Source organism: Chrysochloris asiatica, unplaced genomic scaffold (assembly GCF_000296735.1).
Source record: "Chrysochloris asiatica unplaced genomic scaffold, ChrAsi1.0 scaffold00004, whole genome shotgun sequence".
In the NCBI taxonomy this organism is placed as follows: Eukaryota; Metazoa; Chordata; class Mammalia; order Afrosoricida; family Chrysochloridae; genus Chrysochloris; species Chrysochloris asiatica.
The window spans coordinates 44,185,079-44,198,639 of NW_006408522.1; the positions used below are offsets into that span (position 1 = coordinate 44,185,079).

The 13,561-nt window shown below is 41.6% G+C and overlaps 1 protein-coding gene across 1 annotated transcript in view; it reads left to right on the top strand.

The window, feature by feature from the left end:
• The first annotated feature begins 2,944 nt into the window (after positions 1-2,944).
• SCG5 (secretogranin V (7B2 protein)) overlaps positions 2,945-13,561 on the top strand; it is a 94,200-nt gene continuing 83,583 nt past the window's right edge. The window contains exons 1-2 of the mRNA XM_006831803.1: positions 2,945-3,054; positions 4,668-4,900. Of these exons, the coding sequence (XP_006831866.1) occupies positions 4,675-4,900 (226 nt within the window). The 5' untranslated portion in view covers positions 2,945-3,054; positions 4,668-4,674. The remainder of the gene's footprint in view (positions 3,055-4,667; positions 4,901-13,561) is intronic.

The following is a 13,561-nucleotide window of genomic DNA, read 5'->3' on the forward strand; positions in this document are numbered from 1 at the left end:
TTTTCAATGGATGTTTACAGCTGTTTCTCTTCATTTTGAGTTGTGCCCCATCAGCAAATGAAGGTCCTGCGGGCTTTTCTCCCACTAGCTTTATTCCATTCACATTATCACAGTCAACTCTACTTTGAGGAGGCAGCTCTTCCCCAGTCGCATTTTGAGTGCCTTCCAACCTGAGGGGCTAATTTTCTGGCACTATATCTGACAGTGTTTCTTTGCTATTCATAAGGTTTTCAGTGACTAAGGATTCTAGAGTAGTTCGTTACTCTTTGTTCCTAGTCTGTCTTTGTCTGGAAGCTCATCTGAAACCTGTCCACCATGGGTGACCCTGCTGGTTATTTAAAATACCAGAGGCATAGCTTTCAGAAGCCTAGCAACACACAAGCCACCACAGTATGACAAACTGACAGGTGAGTGGTGGCTGTTTGGTTTTAAGTGGAAACTGTCACTTTAAATTTTGACTGCACATTCTATAGTAAATGAGATTTTGATGTCATCAAGCCTAGATACATTTCATAGGTGTTTCATTTTTTAAAAAGAAATGTCATGTAGAGCATTTAGTATTTCAATCAAGTTCCCACTTAGTCCCAAAGCAACAAATTGTAATGTCTTCTCCATATTCTTAAGCACAAAATGAAGATAACGCTAAAGTAAAATTCAGAATAAAATAAACAGAACCGTAGTGGTTGTTTAGCCTAGAGTCATAGATAAAAAGTTCTGAAGACAATATGCATTGAAATGCAGAAAATGGCATCTATGGAACAAAAAAACAAAGCTCTACAAAACAAGCCTTGCTTGGCTTCAAACCAAAAGGTCTTGTGTCTTATGAATAATTTTGCCAATCCTATTCCTAGTAGTGGTTACAAATCGGTCTGCTAAACTCACGGTCAGCAGTTCGAAACTACCAACTGTTCTGCGGGAGAAAGATGAGGCTTTCTGCTCCCATAAAGATTTGCAGCCTCAGAAACCCTGTACAGGGTCGCTGTGAGTCGGAACCGACTCCAAGGCACATAACAATATTCATTGCATGAAGTCCCTGGGTGCAAAATTGGGTAAGGACTTGACTACTAGCAGAAAGGTTGGTGATTGAAACCTCTCCAGAAGTATAAGATCTGCTTTTAAAGGTCATAGTCTTGAAAACCCTGTGGAGCACAGTTCTACTCTATTCATGGCACAGGCTAGTCAGAATCGCCTCCGCAGTAACAAAACCCAGCATTCATGGCATACAACTGCGGTTGCTGATAATGGAGCCGTTGCATAAAGCGAAGGTACAGACTGGTACTCGAACATAGAGTTAATTTAGTTAACCTCACGCCTCCCAGGTGTTTGACACTAGTCCTCAAAGAAATTTGGATATATTATATGACTTTATGGACTTCTTGTGTGTCCCTGTAGGTTAATGCGCTGGACTGTAAGGCTGGTTTGCATCACAGGCTTGGTGCTTCAAGCTCACCAACCGCTCTTCAGAAACTCTGTACAGGATCACTACGTCGGAACCCACACCATGGCACTTAACAACATGGGTTCCTGGTGCGGCACCATAAGTTGGCAGTTTAAGCCAACCAGCAGATTCTCAGAAACCCTATGCAGGGTCACTATGAATTGGAATGGACTCCATGCTACTTAACAACAATGTGACTTTACAGCTCAATTTTTATACTTAAATACATTCCAAATGATCAAAACTGCACATCCTAGGTGCTCTGTAAACTTATTAGCAGGAAACCCTACAATACGCTGCAAATCCTGAGGTTCTAGGTCAAAATTGGGATTTTACATAGATGATTGGTACAGAGATATAATATTCAGAACTGATTCCTGTTAAGTGCCAGCAAGTCAGTTCTAACTCACAGTTACCCGTTTTTATAGGGTTTCCAAGGAGCAGTTGCTGGGTTTGAACCACCAACCTTGCAGTTAGCAGTGCTTAGCCTACAGTACACACCGTTACTAATATTCATTGTTGTTGTTAAGTACCGTGGAGTCGGTTCCGACTCGTTTTCAAAATATTCCTTGATGTGTCATTTACATGTTTTAGCATCTTCTATTAAATATCTCTGGAGTCCTGGTGTGGTGCTGTGGGTTAATGCGCCAGACTGCAAAGCCATTTGAACTTCAAGGTCGGTGGTTCAAGCTCACCAGCCCCTCCTCGGAAAACCTATACAAGGGTCGCTATGGGTAGGAACCGACTCTATGGCATTCAACAACAACAATGAAATATCTCCAGTGTTCGTGCTTAAGGAAAGGGATGCTGAGAGCAGTATGTACCTTGTATTCGAAGTTCTTAGGCCCTCTTCAGCTTTTGTTGTCACTCCCACGATTCCTTCTTCAAACCAAAAGAAATTTTAAAGCTGTTCTGTTAGACAACGTTGAGTGAGTTCTGTTCTGCACCATTCTAACAACTGTATTTGAGCCCACAGTTGCTGCCACTTTGTCAATCCATCTGATTGGGGAAGCCCCCGTCCCCCCTTTTTTTCTTCCTGACCTTCCACTTTACCAAGCAGTACATCATTCTCCAGGGACAAGCCTCCCTTCTAAGGAGCATTCTGGTTGTACTTACTCCTAGACAGATTTGTTTTTCTGGCAGTTCATGGAACTTACAATATTCTCCAATAATTCAAATGCATGGATTCTTCTCCAGTTTTCCTTATTCATTGTCCAAATTTCATAAGCATATGAGGTTGTTGACAAGCTCTTCCAGAAGGTGGCAAAACTAGAGGTGTGCTATTGGGGGCAGAATACAGATATGGCGATCTGGTACATTTCGTATAAATAAGTGCTTAAGAAAAGGGCTCGATGGAGGACGACAGTCCGTAGGAGGTATTCACCGTAAAGAAGTTTGTAAGGCGAAATATTTGAAAGAGGGTTAGAACGCTGAGGCACATCTACCCTAATGTGCGGTCTGGGGAGTCCTGGCAAAGCGGCTTCCACCTGCTGGAGGAGGGGCGGGGCGGAGCCAAAATGCGGAGGGCGGTGACGCACGAGCCTCCCAACTCGCCAGGCTCCTCGCCGACCCCGACCAAGGCCCAGACCGCAGCAGGTTCCTAGGGCTGCCCATCGGTGAGTACTGCGCTGATCTCGGTTCCTCCTGCTGCTGCCCACCTAAGGGGTCGGGAACGAAGGAGGGCTTCCTGCTGAAAATCCTCGAGCTGGAGGCTGGAGTCTTACAAAGGAAGGGGGGAGGGGGGTGGGGGGCTTGGCTTTGTATAAGAGAAATGGAGTACCGAGGGAGGAGATTGGTAGTTCATCAAATCAGAATTGGGGATGGAAATAAAACAGACTTCTTGCCTTTGAGCGAACGAGGAAAGATGGAGATGGACCGAGAGGCTGGTATCTCCCTCGGGCCTTTGCCATCGCTGTTGCAGGCTTTGCCATAGAAGTAAAGAGCTGTTTTCAAGGCTTTGTATCTAGAAGTGACTACAGAAAGATTCCTTTTACAGAAAAATATACAGGAAGTAGGAGACTTTCCGTTTCAAGGATGAAAATACGTTATTTTGCCTCCCTAACCATTCCCTCTCCAAAAAAAAAAAAATTTAATTAAAAATAAAAGAAGGGGTGGGTGGGATGGTAATCAAAAAGAAAGGTTTGTAGGGTTGTTATCTGAAGCACCTATCCTAAGCAGGCTAGGTGGCTCAGAGGACAGCCCGGTGAATATTGTCCCCTTGTTCTGAACGTGTCTCCATAAAAAAACAAAATTTAAGACAGGCTGACTCCCCAGACTAGTGTTTGCTCTCCCCTCACGTGCTCCATCTTCTTCCTGTCCTCATTGCCCTCTCCAAAAATTCTAAAATACCTGGTAAGATAAACAGATCAGTGAAACGATATTAGCGAACATTATAGGGGCAGACTCTGCCATTGTTCCATGTGTTTGCACAGTTATCCTCTCAACAGCCCTGTAAAGTTGCTGTTATGTGCCATCAAGTTGGTTCTGATAGTTACCCTGCATAGGGTTTCCGAGAGCCTCTGGTGGGTTTGGACTGCTGATCTTGTGGGTTGCAGCCCAGTGCTTATCCTACAGCACCATACCAGATTGTAGACAGTGCCCTGTTTTTTGAGATGAGAAAACTGAAGCATTTGCCCAAGATCACCTGGTAGTGCAGGGCTGAGCTATCATACTGCATCTCCCTACCAGATGGCAGGGCAGGGCCTGTGTGTATGTGTTTCCATTACTCTCAAGATGTCAAATAGAAGAGATGCTTGATAAGCTAAAATGTTCTACTACTCCCTAACTCTCCCACCCTTCCTTACCATTTTAACCTTTTCTCCCCTGAAACTGGAAGAACAAAAGATGTCGCTGTTCCTCCCCCTTTCTCAAAACTGAAGCAAAATGTGGTTTTTTTGTTTTGTTTTTATTAGGAAGGGATGGTAAGAGTGGTTGGGTTGGGGGAATGCAGAACATTCTGGGAGGTGCAAAGAGAATTTAAAAAATGGTTGAAAACTGCTATTCCAGCCAAACCTTCCTAAGAATGAAAGTACACAGGGAACTGGATAATTTGGACTGTTTTTTTTTTAATAGCTTCCCACAACCAATCAAGACAAAAGCAAAACTCTTAAAGATTTTGTCATTGCAGCTCCTTTCTGGGTAGTCCTTGGCCTACTCTCTGCAATGGTGGCATAATTGTATTATCACCCTATTGTGGCCTACTGATTTATATTTGGTCATTTTTCTGCAGGTTAAAAATGTTCTCCCGAAGCATCTCTGCCCTGCTATCTGGCCTACTGTTTTGGTTAGTGTTTGGATGGACTCTGACATTTGCTTATAGTCCTCGGACCTCTGACAGGGTCTCAGAGACAGATATCCAGAGGCTGCTTCATGGCGTTATGGAACAGCTGGGCATTGCCAGACCACGGGTAGAATATCCAGCTCACCAGGCCATGAATCTTGTGGGCCCACAGAACATCGAAGGTATTTACCATGTTCTACCAGCTTAAAATAATACAGTTGTTTTTTTCTTTTTTTAACTCTTTAAACTTACTCTTCTTTCTTTCTTTTTTTTTTTTTTATTGTGAATTGAGTGAAGGTTTACAGAGCAGATTAACAGTTTTATATTCAAGAAATCATGTAGTTTGCATCATAACATGGTTGCAATCCCCTCCATGCACCAACAGCTAACTGTATTTACCTCTGTTTTCATTCTAACTGTTGCATTTCTATCTGTGTCTCCCGCTACCGTCATCCTCTGCTATCTGCCCTCTTGTTGTATATTGCGAGCCCTGTCACTCATGTTAACATGTGTCTACTCTAGTAGCATAGTGGTTACAAATCAGGCTGCAAGCCGCAAGGTCAGCAGTTCTAAACTACCAGCTGTTTCATGGGAGAAAGATGAGACTTTCTGCTCCTGTAAAGATTTACAGCCTCGGAAACCCTCTACAGGGTTGCTATGAGACGGTTCCTACTCCACGGCACAGGCACATAATTACCACCACCACCCTCTAGCCCATGAATAATTTCCCCTCCTTCTTCCTCCCCTCCCCCTGTAACCATCATAGATTGTTTCTTTTATCAAGGAAACCTTTTTTTTATTTTTAACTTTTTACAACATTGGTCTCATACAATGTTTGTCCTTTTGTGATTGACAAATGTCACTCTGCATAATGTCCTCCAGGTTCATCCACGTTGTGAGTTGTTTCACAGATTCATCATTCTTCTTCAGTGTTTTGTAGTATTCCATTGTGACTTAGGCTGCCATCCTCAACGTAGTCATTCGAAACTACCAGCGGTTCCACAGGAGAAAAATGAGGCATTGTGCTCTCCAAAAGATTTACAGCCTCAGAAACCCTGTGCAGGGTCACTATGAGTCAGAACCGCCTCCGGTACTTACCACCATCAATTGTGTGTATATACCAAAGTTTCCTTAGCCATTCTTGTGTTGATGGGCATTTAGGCTGCCTGAATCTTTTTGATATGCCTCATGTAGACCGCATATTGAAGGATTCTGTTTTCTTATCCATTCTGCTCTGTATGTCTCTTGTGTGGTACATTTAATCTATTTATATTCAATATAATCATCAATAGGTATGAATTAATTGTTGTCAGTTTTTTTCTGTGTGTGTGTGGCGGGGGTGGGGGGTTGGCACAGCTGGATTCTTTGTTCCGTATAATTTTCTATGCCAGTTCATTTTGTTTGTGGGTTTTCCTTTCATTTTCATTTCTATAGTGTTAATATTTACTATATGTTTCAGATTTTCCTCTTTTTTATTTTGATGTATAGGTAGCTGTACTACTTTTCATTGCAGTTACCCTGTAATATACTGATTTTCTCCCTTCTTAAAACAGTCTGTTTTATCTTGAAATCTACCTGACTTCCTTGCCATTTGGAAGTTCTGGGTCCACACTATTTCATGGTTTTGCTTTGTAGTTGACTTCGTTATACACTGACATCTCTGGTTCCCTAGTTCAGTCTTGTAAGTTTTTTGTACATTAAACACTTTCATATCTAGATTGATTTCTGAGTGGTGTTGTCATGTATGATAATCTCAGGTTGTTGTCTGCCATTGTTGGTTCTCAGTTCAAAGAACACCCTTTAACATTTTTTGTAAAGTTGGTCTAATGATTACAAATGCCTTTGATTTCTGTTTTTCAGGACATGTTGTGATTTCTTTGTCATATTTAGGGGCAGCTTTGCTGATTCTTGGCTGGCAATGATTTGTTTCAGTTTTGATTTTGTCATCCCATTGCGTTCTTGCCTGCATGGTTTCTGCTTAGTCTTACTGGTGTTCCTTTGTAGGTAACTTTGCGTTTTTTTCTGAGCTGCTCTCAGAATTCCTTCCTTGTCTTTGATTTTGGAAAATTTGATAGTGATATTTCTTACTGATTTTCTTTTGGGATCTTTCCTGTTTGGGATTCATTTGTCTTCTTGAATGCTTATCTTCTTGTCTTTCATGATGTTAGGGAGGTTTTCTTCCACCAGCTCTTCAGCAGTTAACTCTGTGTTGTCTATTCCTGTTCAGAAATTCTGATCACCTGTAAGTTGTTCTTTTTCATGGTGTCCCATATAACTCTTAGGCTTTCTTCTGATTTTTTTTCTGGTTGTTCTTCTAGCATACTAGTATTGAGAGATTTATCTTCAAGTTCACTAATTCGGGCTTCCATTGCTTTGCATATACTCTTTTGTCCTTTCAGCATATTGTCCATTTCTGAGATCTTTTGGATATCTAATTCCAGGTTTTGTATTGTTTCAAAATTTGCATTTATTTTATGTTTGTTCTTGTAGTTTTTTCCTGAATTCTTCTGAAGTTTTTTAAAATTTTTTTAAATTGTGTTCTCCTTGCTTTCTTCGATCTTTCTGTTGATCCTTTGAAGATGTCTAGGTAACATTCTTTTGAATTCTTTTTCAGTTAGTTCCCTTACCTCTTCTTCTTCAGAAACATTTTCTGGCTCTGCACCTTGGTCATTTGTTTGGGCCATTTTCTCTTGTTTCTTCGTGTGGACTAAAATTGTCTGTTGTCTCTGAGACATTGTGGAGTTGGTGTATTTGTAAAAACAGTGCAGTTGTTGAATCTGGAAGGGAGAACCCTTTGGTGGGCTCCTGCAATTCAAGGAGCTCATGAGATGGTTGTGGAAGGGGTGTGACATCCAGGCTCTAGATGGAGCTCCTGTTGACCTCAGTGCTATCTATTTTTAGGTACTCAATTCGGATGTTTTAATGTCTGTCAGGACCACCGGTAAGCTAGAGGCAGGATGACTGGTCAAATGCTGGCCTGATGGCTCTTGGTGTTTTGTAGTTCTGGAGCTGAGCCCACCTGAATCTTAGCATGGAAGTGGCACACCAGAGAGGTGCAGCCGGACCCCACCTCACACAGGCCTGGCTCCCAACCCCATGGCTCTGAACTCCCAGAGAACAGGCTCTGCACTAGGGCTGTATGAGGGTGGCAGCTGTTTCATCCTAGTTTGAGTTGTGCCATAGCAAAAGAAGGTCCTGGAAGCTTTGTTCCTTTCCACTGAGCTGGAGCCGTAAAACAGTTGTTGCTGTTGTTAAGTACCTTTGAGTCGATTCTGGCTCATAGTGATCCTGTATAGGGTTTCTAAGGAGTGGCTGATGAGTTTGAGTCTCTGACCTTGCAGTTCAAACCAACCTTGTAGTCCAATGCTTATTCTCCAGTGCCACAACAGGACTCTAGCAGCGTGATTAATTAAGCTTAAATGCAAGGGAGAATTTCCTTACAGTGAATCCTTGGATGTCAAACCATTTCTTCCTGTGGGAGTGCATCCTAAGAGCAGCATATTGAGGGATATGAGTATTATGTCAATATAGTCTCAAAGCACACACCCAGCTAAATGTCATTCCCTATGGACTGATGATGCTTAATTTTGCCCAAGTCGGTAATTCCCCCAAAACAAGGTATCTGCCTTGGACTTCTGTGAACGAAATGGGTATTATTTATATGTGATTCAAATTTCTGTCTTGCTACAAGCTGCTAACTTCAAGGTCAGCAGTTCAAAACTACCAGCTGATCCACAGGAGAAAGATGAAGCTTTCTGCTCTTGTAAGGATTTATAGCCTCAGAAACCCTATACAGAGGTGATAGAGTATAGGGTTTCTGAGGCTATAATGCTTTACACTATGAGTCGGAACCTACTCTAGGGCACACCACCACCACCCAGATTTTTAAGCCATACATTTGATTTCAGGAAGGGGTTAAGACAAATTATTTGAATCAACAAGCATGCAAACATAGCATAGGGCTGGAATCAGAACAAATCAGCAAGGCTTTACACCACCCCTTCCGGGGAGAATCTAAATTCTTTCCACCAGTTGCTTCAAACCTACCTATCCTTTTCAGACCAGCTCTTTTGAGACAGTAAATATCTGCCCTTTTAACACAGTAAGTACGTGGTTAGTCACCCTGCTGTTGTCATGGAGAAGGCTTTTCAAGTTTCCATTAATACCTGAAGGTCTTATCATCTGTCCTGGAAAAGAAACAGTGGCTCTCAGAGCATCAAAAGCCTGTGTTTATCCAGAGCCACGTTTTATTCACTAGTATCCAACTATGTAGTCTCTGGGTAGCACAAATGCTAACTGGCGTGACTGCTAACCAATAGGTTGACGATCAAACCATCCATAGACCCCTTGGAAGAAAGACCTGGTTGTTTTCCACAGCCATGAAGACCCTGTGGAGAGCAGTTCTACTCTGCAACACATGAGTCAGCATCAACTCAATGGCAACTTGTTTGCATACCTGGCACTGTGCAGGACTCTGGGGGCAGCTTTACCCTGAAAGATTCACAGTCTAGGACAGTGGGGTGGTGGTGGTGGTGGTGGTGTTCATTGCTCATCATGTTGATTCTGATGCATGGTGAGCCTAGGTGTGCCAAACAGAACTGTGTTCTTCAAAGTTCTCAAGCTTGTGCCTTTCAGAAGGCAGTTTCCAGGCCTGTCTTCCAAAGTGCCTTTGGAGTTTGGTCCCAACTTTTCATTTGTGCCACCCAGTGACTTCCACTGTGTGTGTGTGTTGCAGACTATCAAAGTTCCAGCAGTGTATAATGGCAAGTGTTTTGGAAAATATATAAAAAAGTAGCTGCCATGAAAATCAAGGAACGTACCCTATTCTGCTTTTCTTCAAGATGGGAGTGGTTGCAACGGAATTGTTCTTCGGAGATGTAACATTTGCCAGGATTTTGAAATTTGAGTAGAATTCATCTGAGGCAGATGGGCATTCCAGGCAGAGGGGACAGCTAGTGAACAAGCATGGAGTTATGAAGGAGCATCGACTAGGACAATTCAGAATTTTAAATTTTGCTTCCTTTATTCCCCTTGGAGTAGTAAGAGATTATAGCAGTTCTGGCTTTCCTCTCAGTCTCTGTAAGTAATGAATATTAGCTTGTGTTTTCATTTTCTTTTCCTGTGGAACAAAGCACCTCATAGTTAGCAGCTTAAAGCACCTTCCATTGGTTGTCTCAGTTTCCACAGGATGGGAGTTCTCTGGGCATGAGTTGGCTGGTCCCCTGCTCAAAGTCTTCCAGGCTGAAGTCAAGATACTGGTCCGGACTGCAATCTCAGTTAGAACGCTAAGTCTTTCAGCTTCACTCAGGTAGTTGGCAGAATTCTGCTTCTTGTGGTTACGGGTCTAAAAAAAAACAGACATACAAAAACCCCCAACCTGTTGCTGTTGCGTTAATTCTGACTCAAAGAGAGCTTAGAGAGCAGGGTACAACTGTCCCACAGGACTTTCAGAGCTGTAATCAACCAAGCACTTAACCACTGTGCCACCAGGGACCTCTGTTATAACTCGGAGAATCTCTATATCTTAACTCTTAGCTCCGTCCTGCTTAGCTCTTACATGTCCTATTAAGTTGTGTCCCCCTCACATTATGACAGCTTATTTCTTCAAAGCCAAGGACAATATCCCTTCAGTTTGCTTAGGTAGAGTGTCATATAATGTAGTAATCAGAACTAACTATCACATCACCTTCTTTTTATCTAATAAGGGAATGTTGTTGTTAGGTGGCATTGGATGGAAGTGGTTGTGAGGTTCAATTCATAACAACCCTATGCACAACATAACGAAACACTGCCTGGTCATGGGCCATCCTCACAATTGTTGTTATGTGTGAGCCCATTGTTGCTGCCACTGTGTCATTCCATGTCTGGTGGGGTGGAGGAGGTCTTCCTTTTTTTCACTGATCTTCCATTTTATCAAGCGTGTTGTTAGTCTCCAGGTTCCACCTGAAAACATCTCCAAAATACAAGAGACAAAGTCTTGCCATCCTCTATTCTAAGAAGCTTTCTGGCTGTACTTCTTCCAGGACAGACTGCTTTGTTCTTCTAGCAGTCCATGGTACTTACAATATTCTTCTCCAACACCATAATTGAAATGCATAGGTTCTTCTGTAGTCTTCCTTATTCATTGTCCAAGTTTCACAGGTCTATGGGGTGATTGAGATTACCATGGCTAGTGCCAGGTCCACCTAAATCCTCAAAGTGACATCTTTGCTCTTTAACACTTTAGAGAAATCTTGTGCAGAAGATTTGTCTAATGAAATACATCGTTTGATTTCTTGCCTGCTGCTTCCATGAGTGTTGATTGTAAATCCAAGCAAAATGAAGTCTTTGAGAACTTCAATCTTTTCTTTGTGTGTCATGATGTTATTTACTGGTCCAGTTGTGAGGATTTTCATTTTCTTTATATTAAGGTGCAATCCATACTGAAGGTTGTGGACTTGTTTTCATTTCTTCTGCTTCAGCTTGAACTTGCATATGAGTACTTGATGACCTTTTCCACAGTTGGCTCCTGGCCTTGGCTTGACTGATGGTATTGAGTTTCTCCATCATCTCTTCCCACAGATGTAGTCAGTTTGACTCCTCTGTATTTCATCTGATGAGGTCCATGTGTATAGACACAGTTTATGTTGTTGAAAACAGATATGTGTTATGAATAAGTCACTGGTCTTGCAAAATTCTATCATGCAATCCACTGCATCGTATTTCCATCACCAAGACTAACTTTCACATTCCAATCAGCAGTGGTAATCTTGATTGCATGTGTGATCAATTTCAGATTGAAAAAATTGATAGAATTCTTCAGTTTCTTCAACATTGGCTGTAGTGGTTAAGATAGAAATTTGAATAAAAGTCATATTAGCTGGTCTATCTTGCAGGCCTATGTATATTATCCTATCACAGACAATACTGTGCTTCAAGATAGATCTTGAAATGTTCTTTTTGATGATGAATGCAGCACACACCCCACCACTGATGTGTGGCAATTACACATGAGGAACACTGGCCAAAAATCAAATCATGTCTTCCACATGAGAACTTAAGAACCCTAGCGATGCTATGAGTTGACATTGACCTGATGGTATAAACAACTAATGTGTTCGAGTGCTAACCAAAAGATTGGTGGTTTAAGTCCAACCAGAGACGCCTAGAAAGAAAGGCCTGGTGATCTCCTTAGGAAAAAAACTCGGCTATTGAAATTGCGGAGTGGAGTTCTGCTCTGGCACAGTTGGAGTCACCATAAATTGAAATGGACCCAGTGGCATCTGAAACTGGAAATTGTCATCTGCAGTGATGATGATAACGATTCGCTTAGAAATAATTTCATTGTGGTATGGTCATGCATGCTAAAATCTTCTTTTGACTTCCCTGGGCAGGAATATTACCTGCCTGTTGTTGTTGTTGTTGTTAAGTGCCATCGAGTCAGTTCCGACCTGAATGCGTATAAATCCTACCCTCAAGCTAGAGGAAATCAGAAAAGTTACATCATTTTCTCAAGACCATACTACTGATAGCTGATGGAGCTGACATTCTAGCACAGATGTCTTGAGAATAAAGTCCACTACCATAAGTACCCTGCTGAATTTGTATTAAAATTGACACCAGAATACATTTATGATGTATATTCTTTTACAAAAATTAGAACATTCTCTGAGTCTTCATAATAAAACCCTAAAATAAATGTTGGAAGGGGTATGGAAGAAACTCAATATACTTCTATATTCATTAAACCAAACCAAAATCCACTGCCATCAAGTCAATTCCTACTCATAGCAACCTTTTATAGCGTTTCTGCGACTGTAAATCTTTTAGAAGTAGACAGCCTTGTCCCAAGAAGCTACTGGTGATTTATCACCAATCTTGTGGTTAGCATTCTAATGCCTTTGTCATCATGCCACCAGCACTCCTTATGTTCATCAGAGGGGGTTTATTTACATAGAAGTCTGTGAATCAACATGAGTGAACTTAAAAAAAACACATTGCCTTAACACATAAATGGGTGAACTGAAAACATATTACGTGCACAAAAGTAAGAGTCAGGTGCCCAGTAAAATCCACCAGTCCTCTGTCAGTTTGTCGTATTGTGCTGGCTCGTGTGTTGTGTTACTCTAACACTGAAGGCTATGCAAGCAATATTTTAAATACCAGCAGGGAACACCCGGGGTATACAGGTTTCAGCTTCCTGACTAAAACAGACTAGAAACACAGAGAGGGGAAGGATACTTCTGACTGTCTAGCCACTGAAACCCTTATGAATAGTAGTGGAGCATTGGCAGCACCAGAATATTGAATATTGAAACTTGATGAATAGCACTATAATATTGTCAGCTACAATGCTGGAAGATGAACCTCTTAGGCTGGAAGGCACTCAAAATACGGCTGTGGAAGACCTGCTTCCTCAAAGTAGAGTGACTGTGATGACCCAAGTAGAGGAAAGCTTTTGAAACCTTCATTTGTTGATGGGGCACAACTCAAAACTGAGGAAAAACAAGTGTAAATAACCATTAACAATCAGAACATTGAACGTACCAAGTATGAATCTAGGAAAATTGGAAGTTGTTGAAAATGGAATTCATCAAGATCAATAACCTACACATTCGTGAGCTGAAATGAACTGGTATTAGCCATTTTGAATCTGACATTAATATGGTTAACTATGACAGGAATGACAAATTTAATAGAAATGGTGTCACATACATCGTCAAAAAGAACATTTCAAGATCTATCCTGAAGTACAACAGTGTCTGTGAAAGGATACTATTCATGCACCTACAAGGAAAACCAGTTAATACCACTGTTATTCAAATTTATACACCAGCCAATGAAACCAGTGATGATGAAATTGA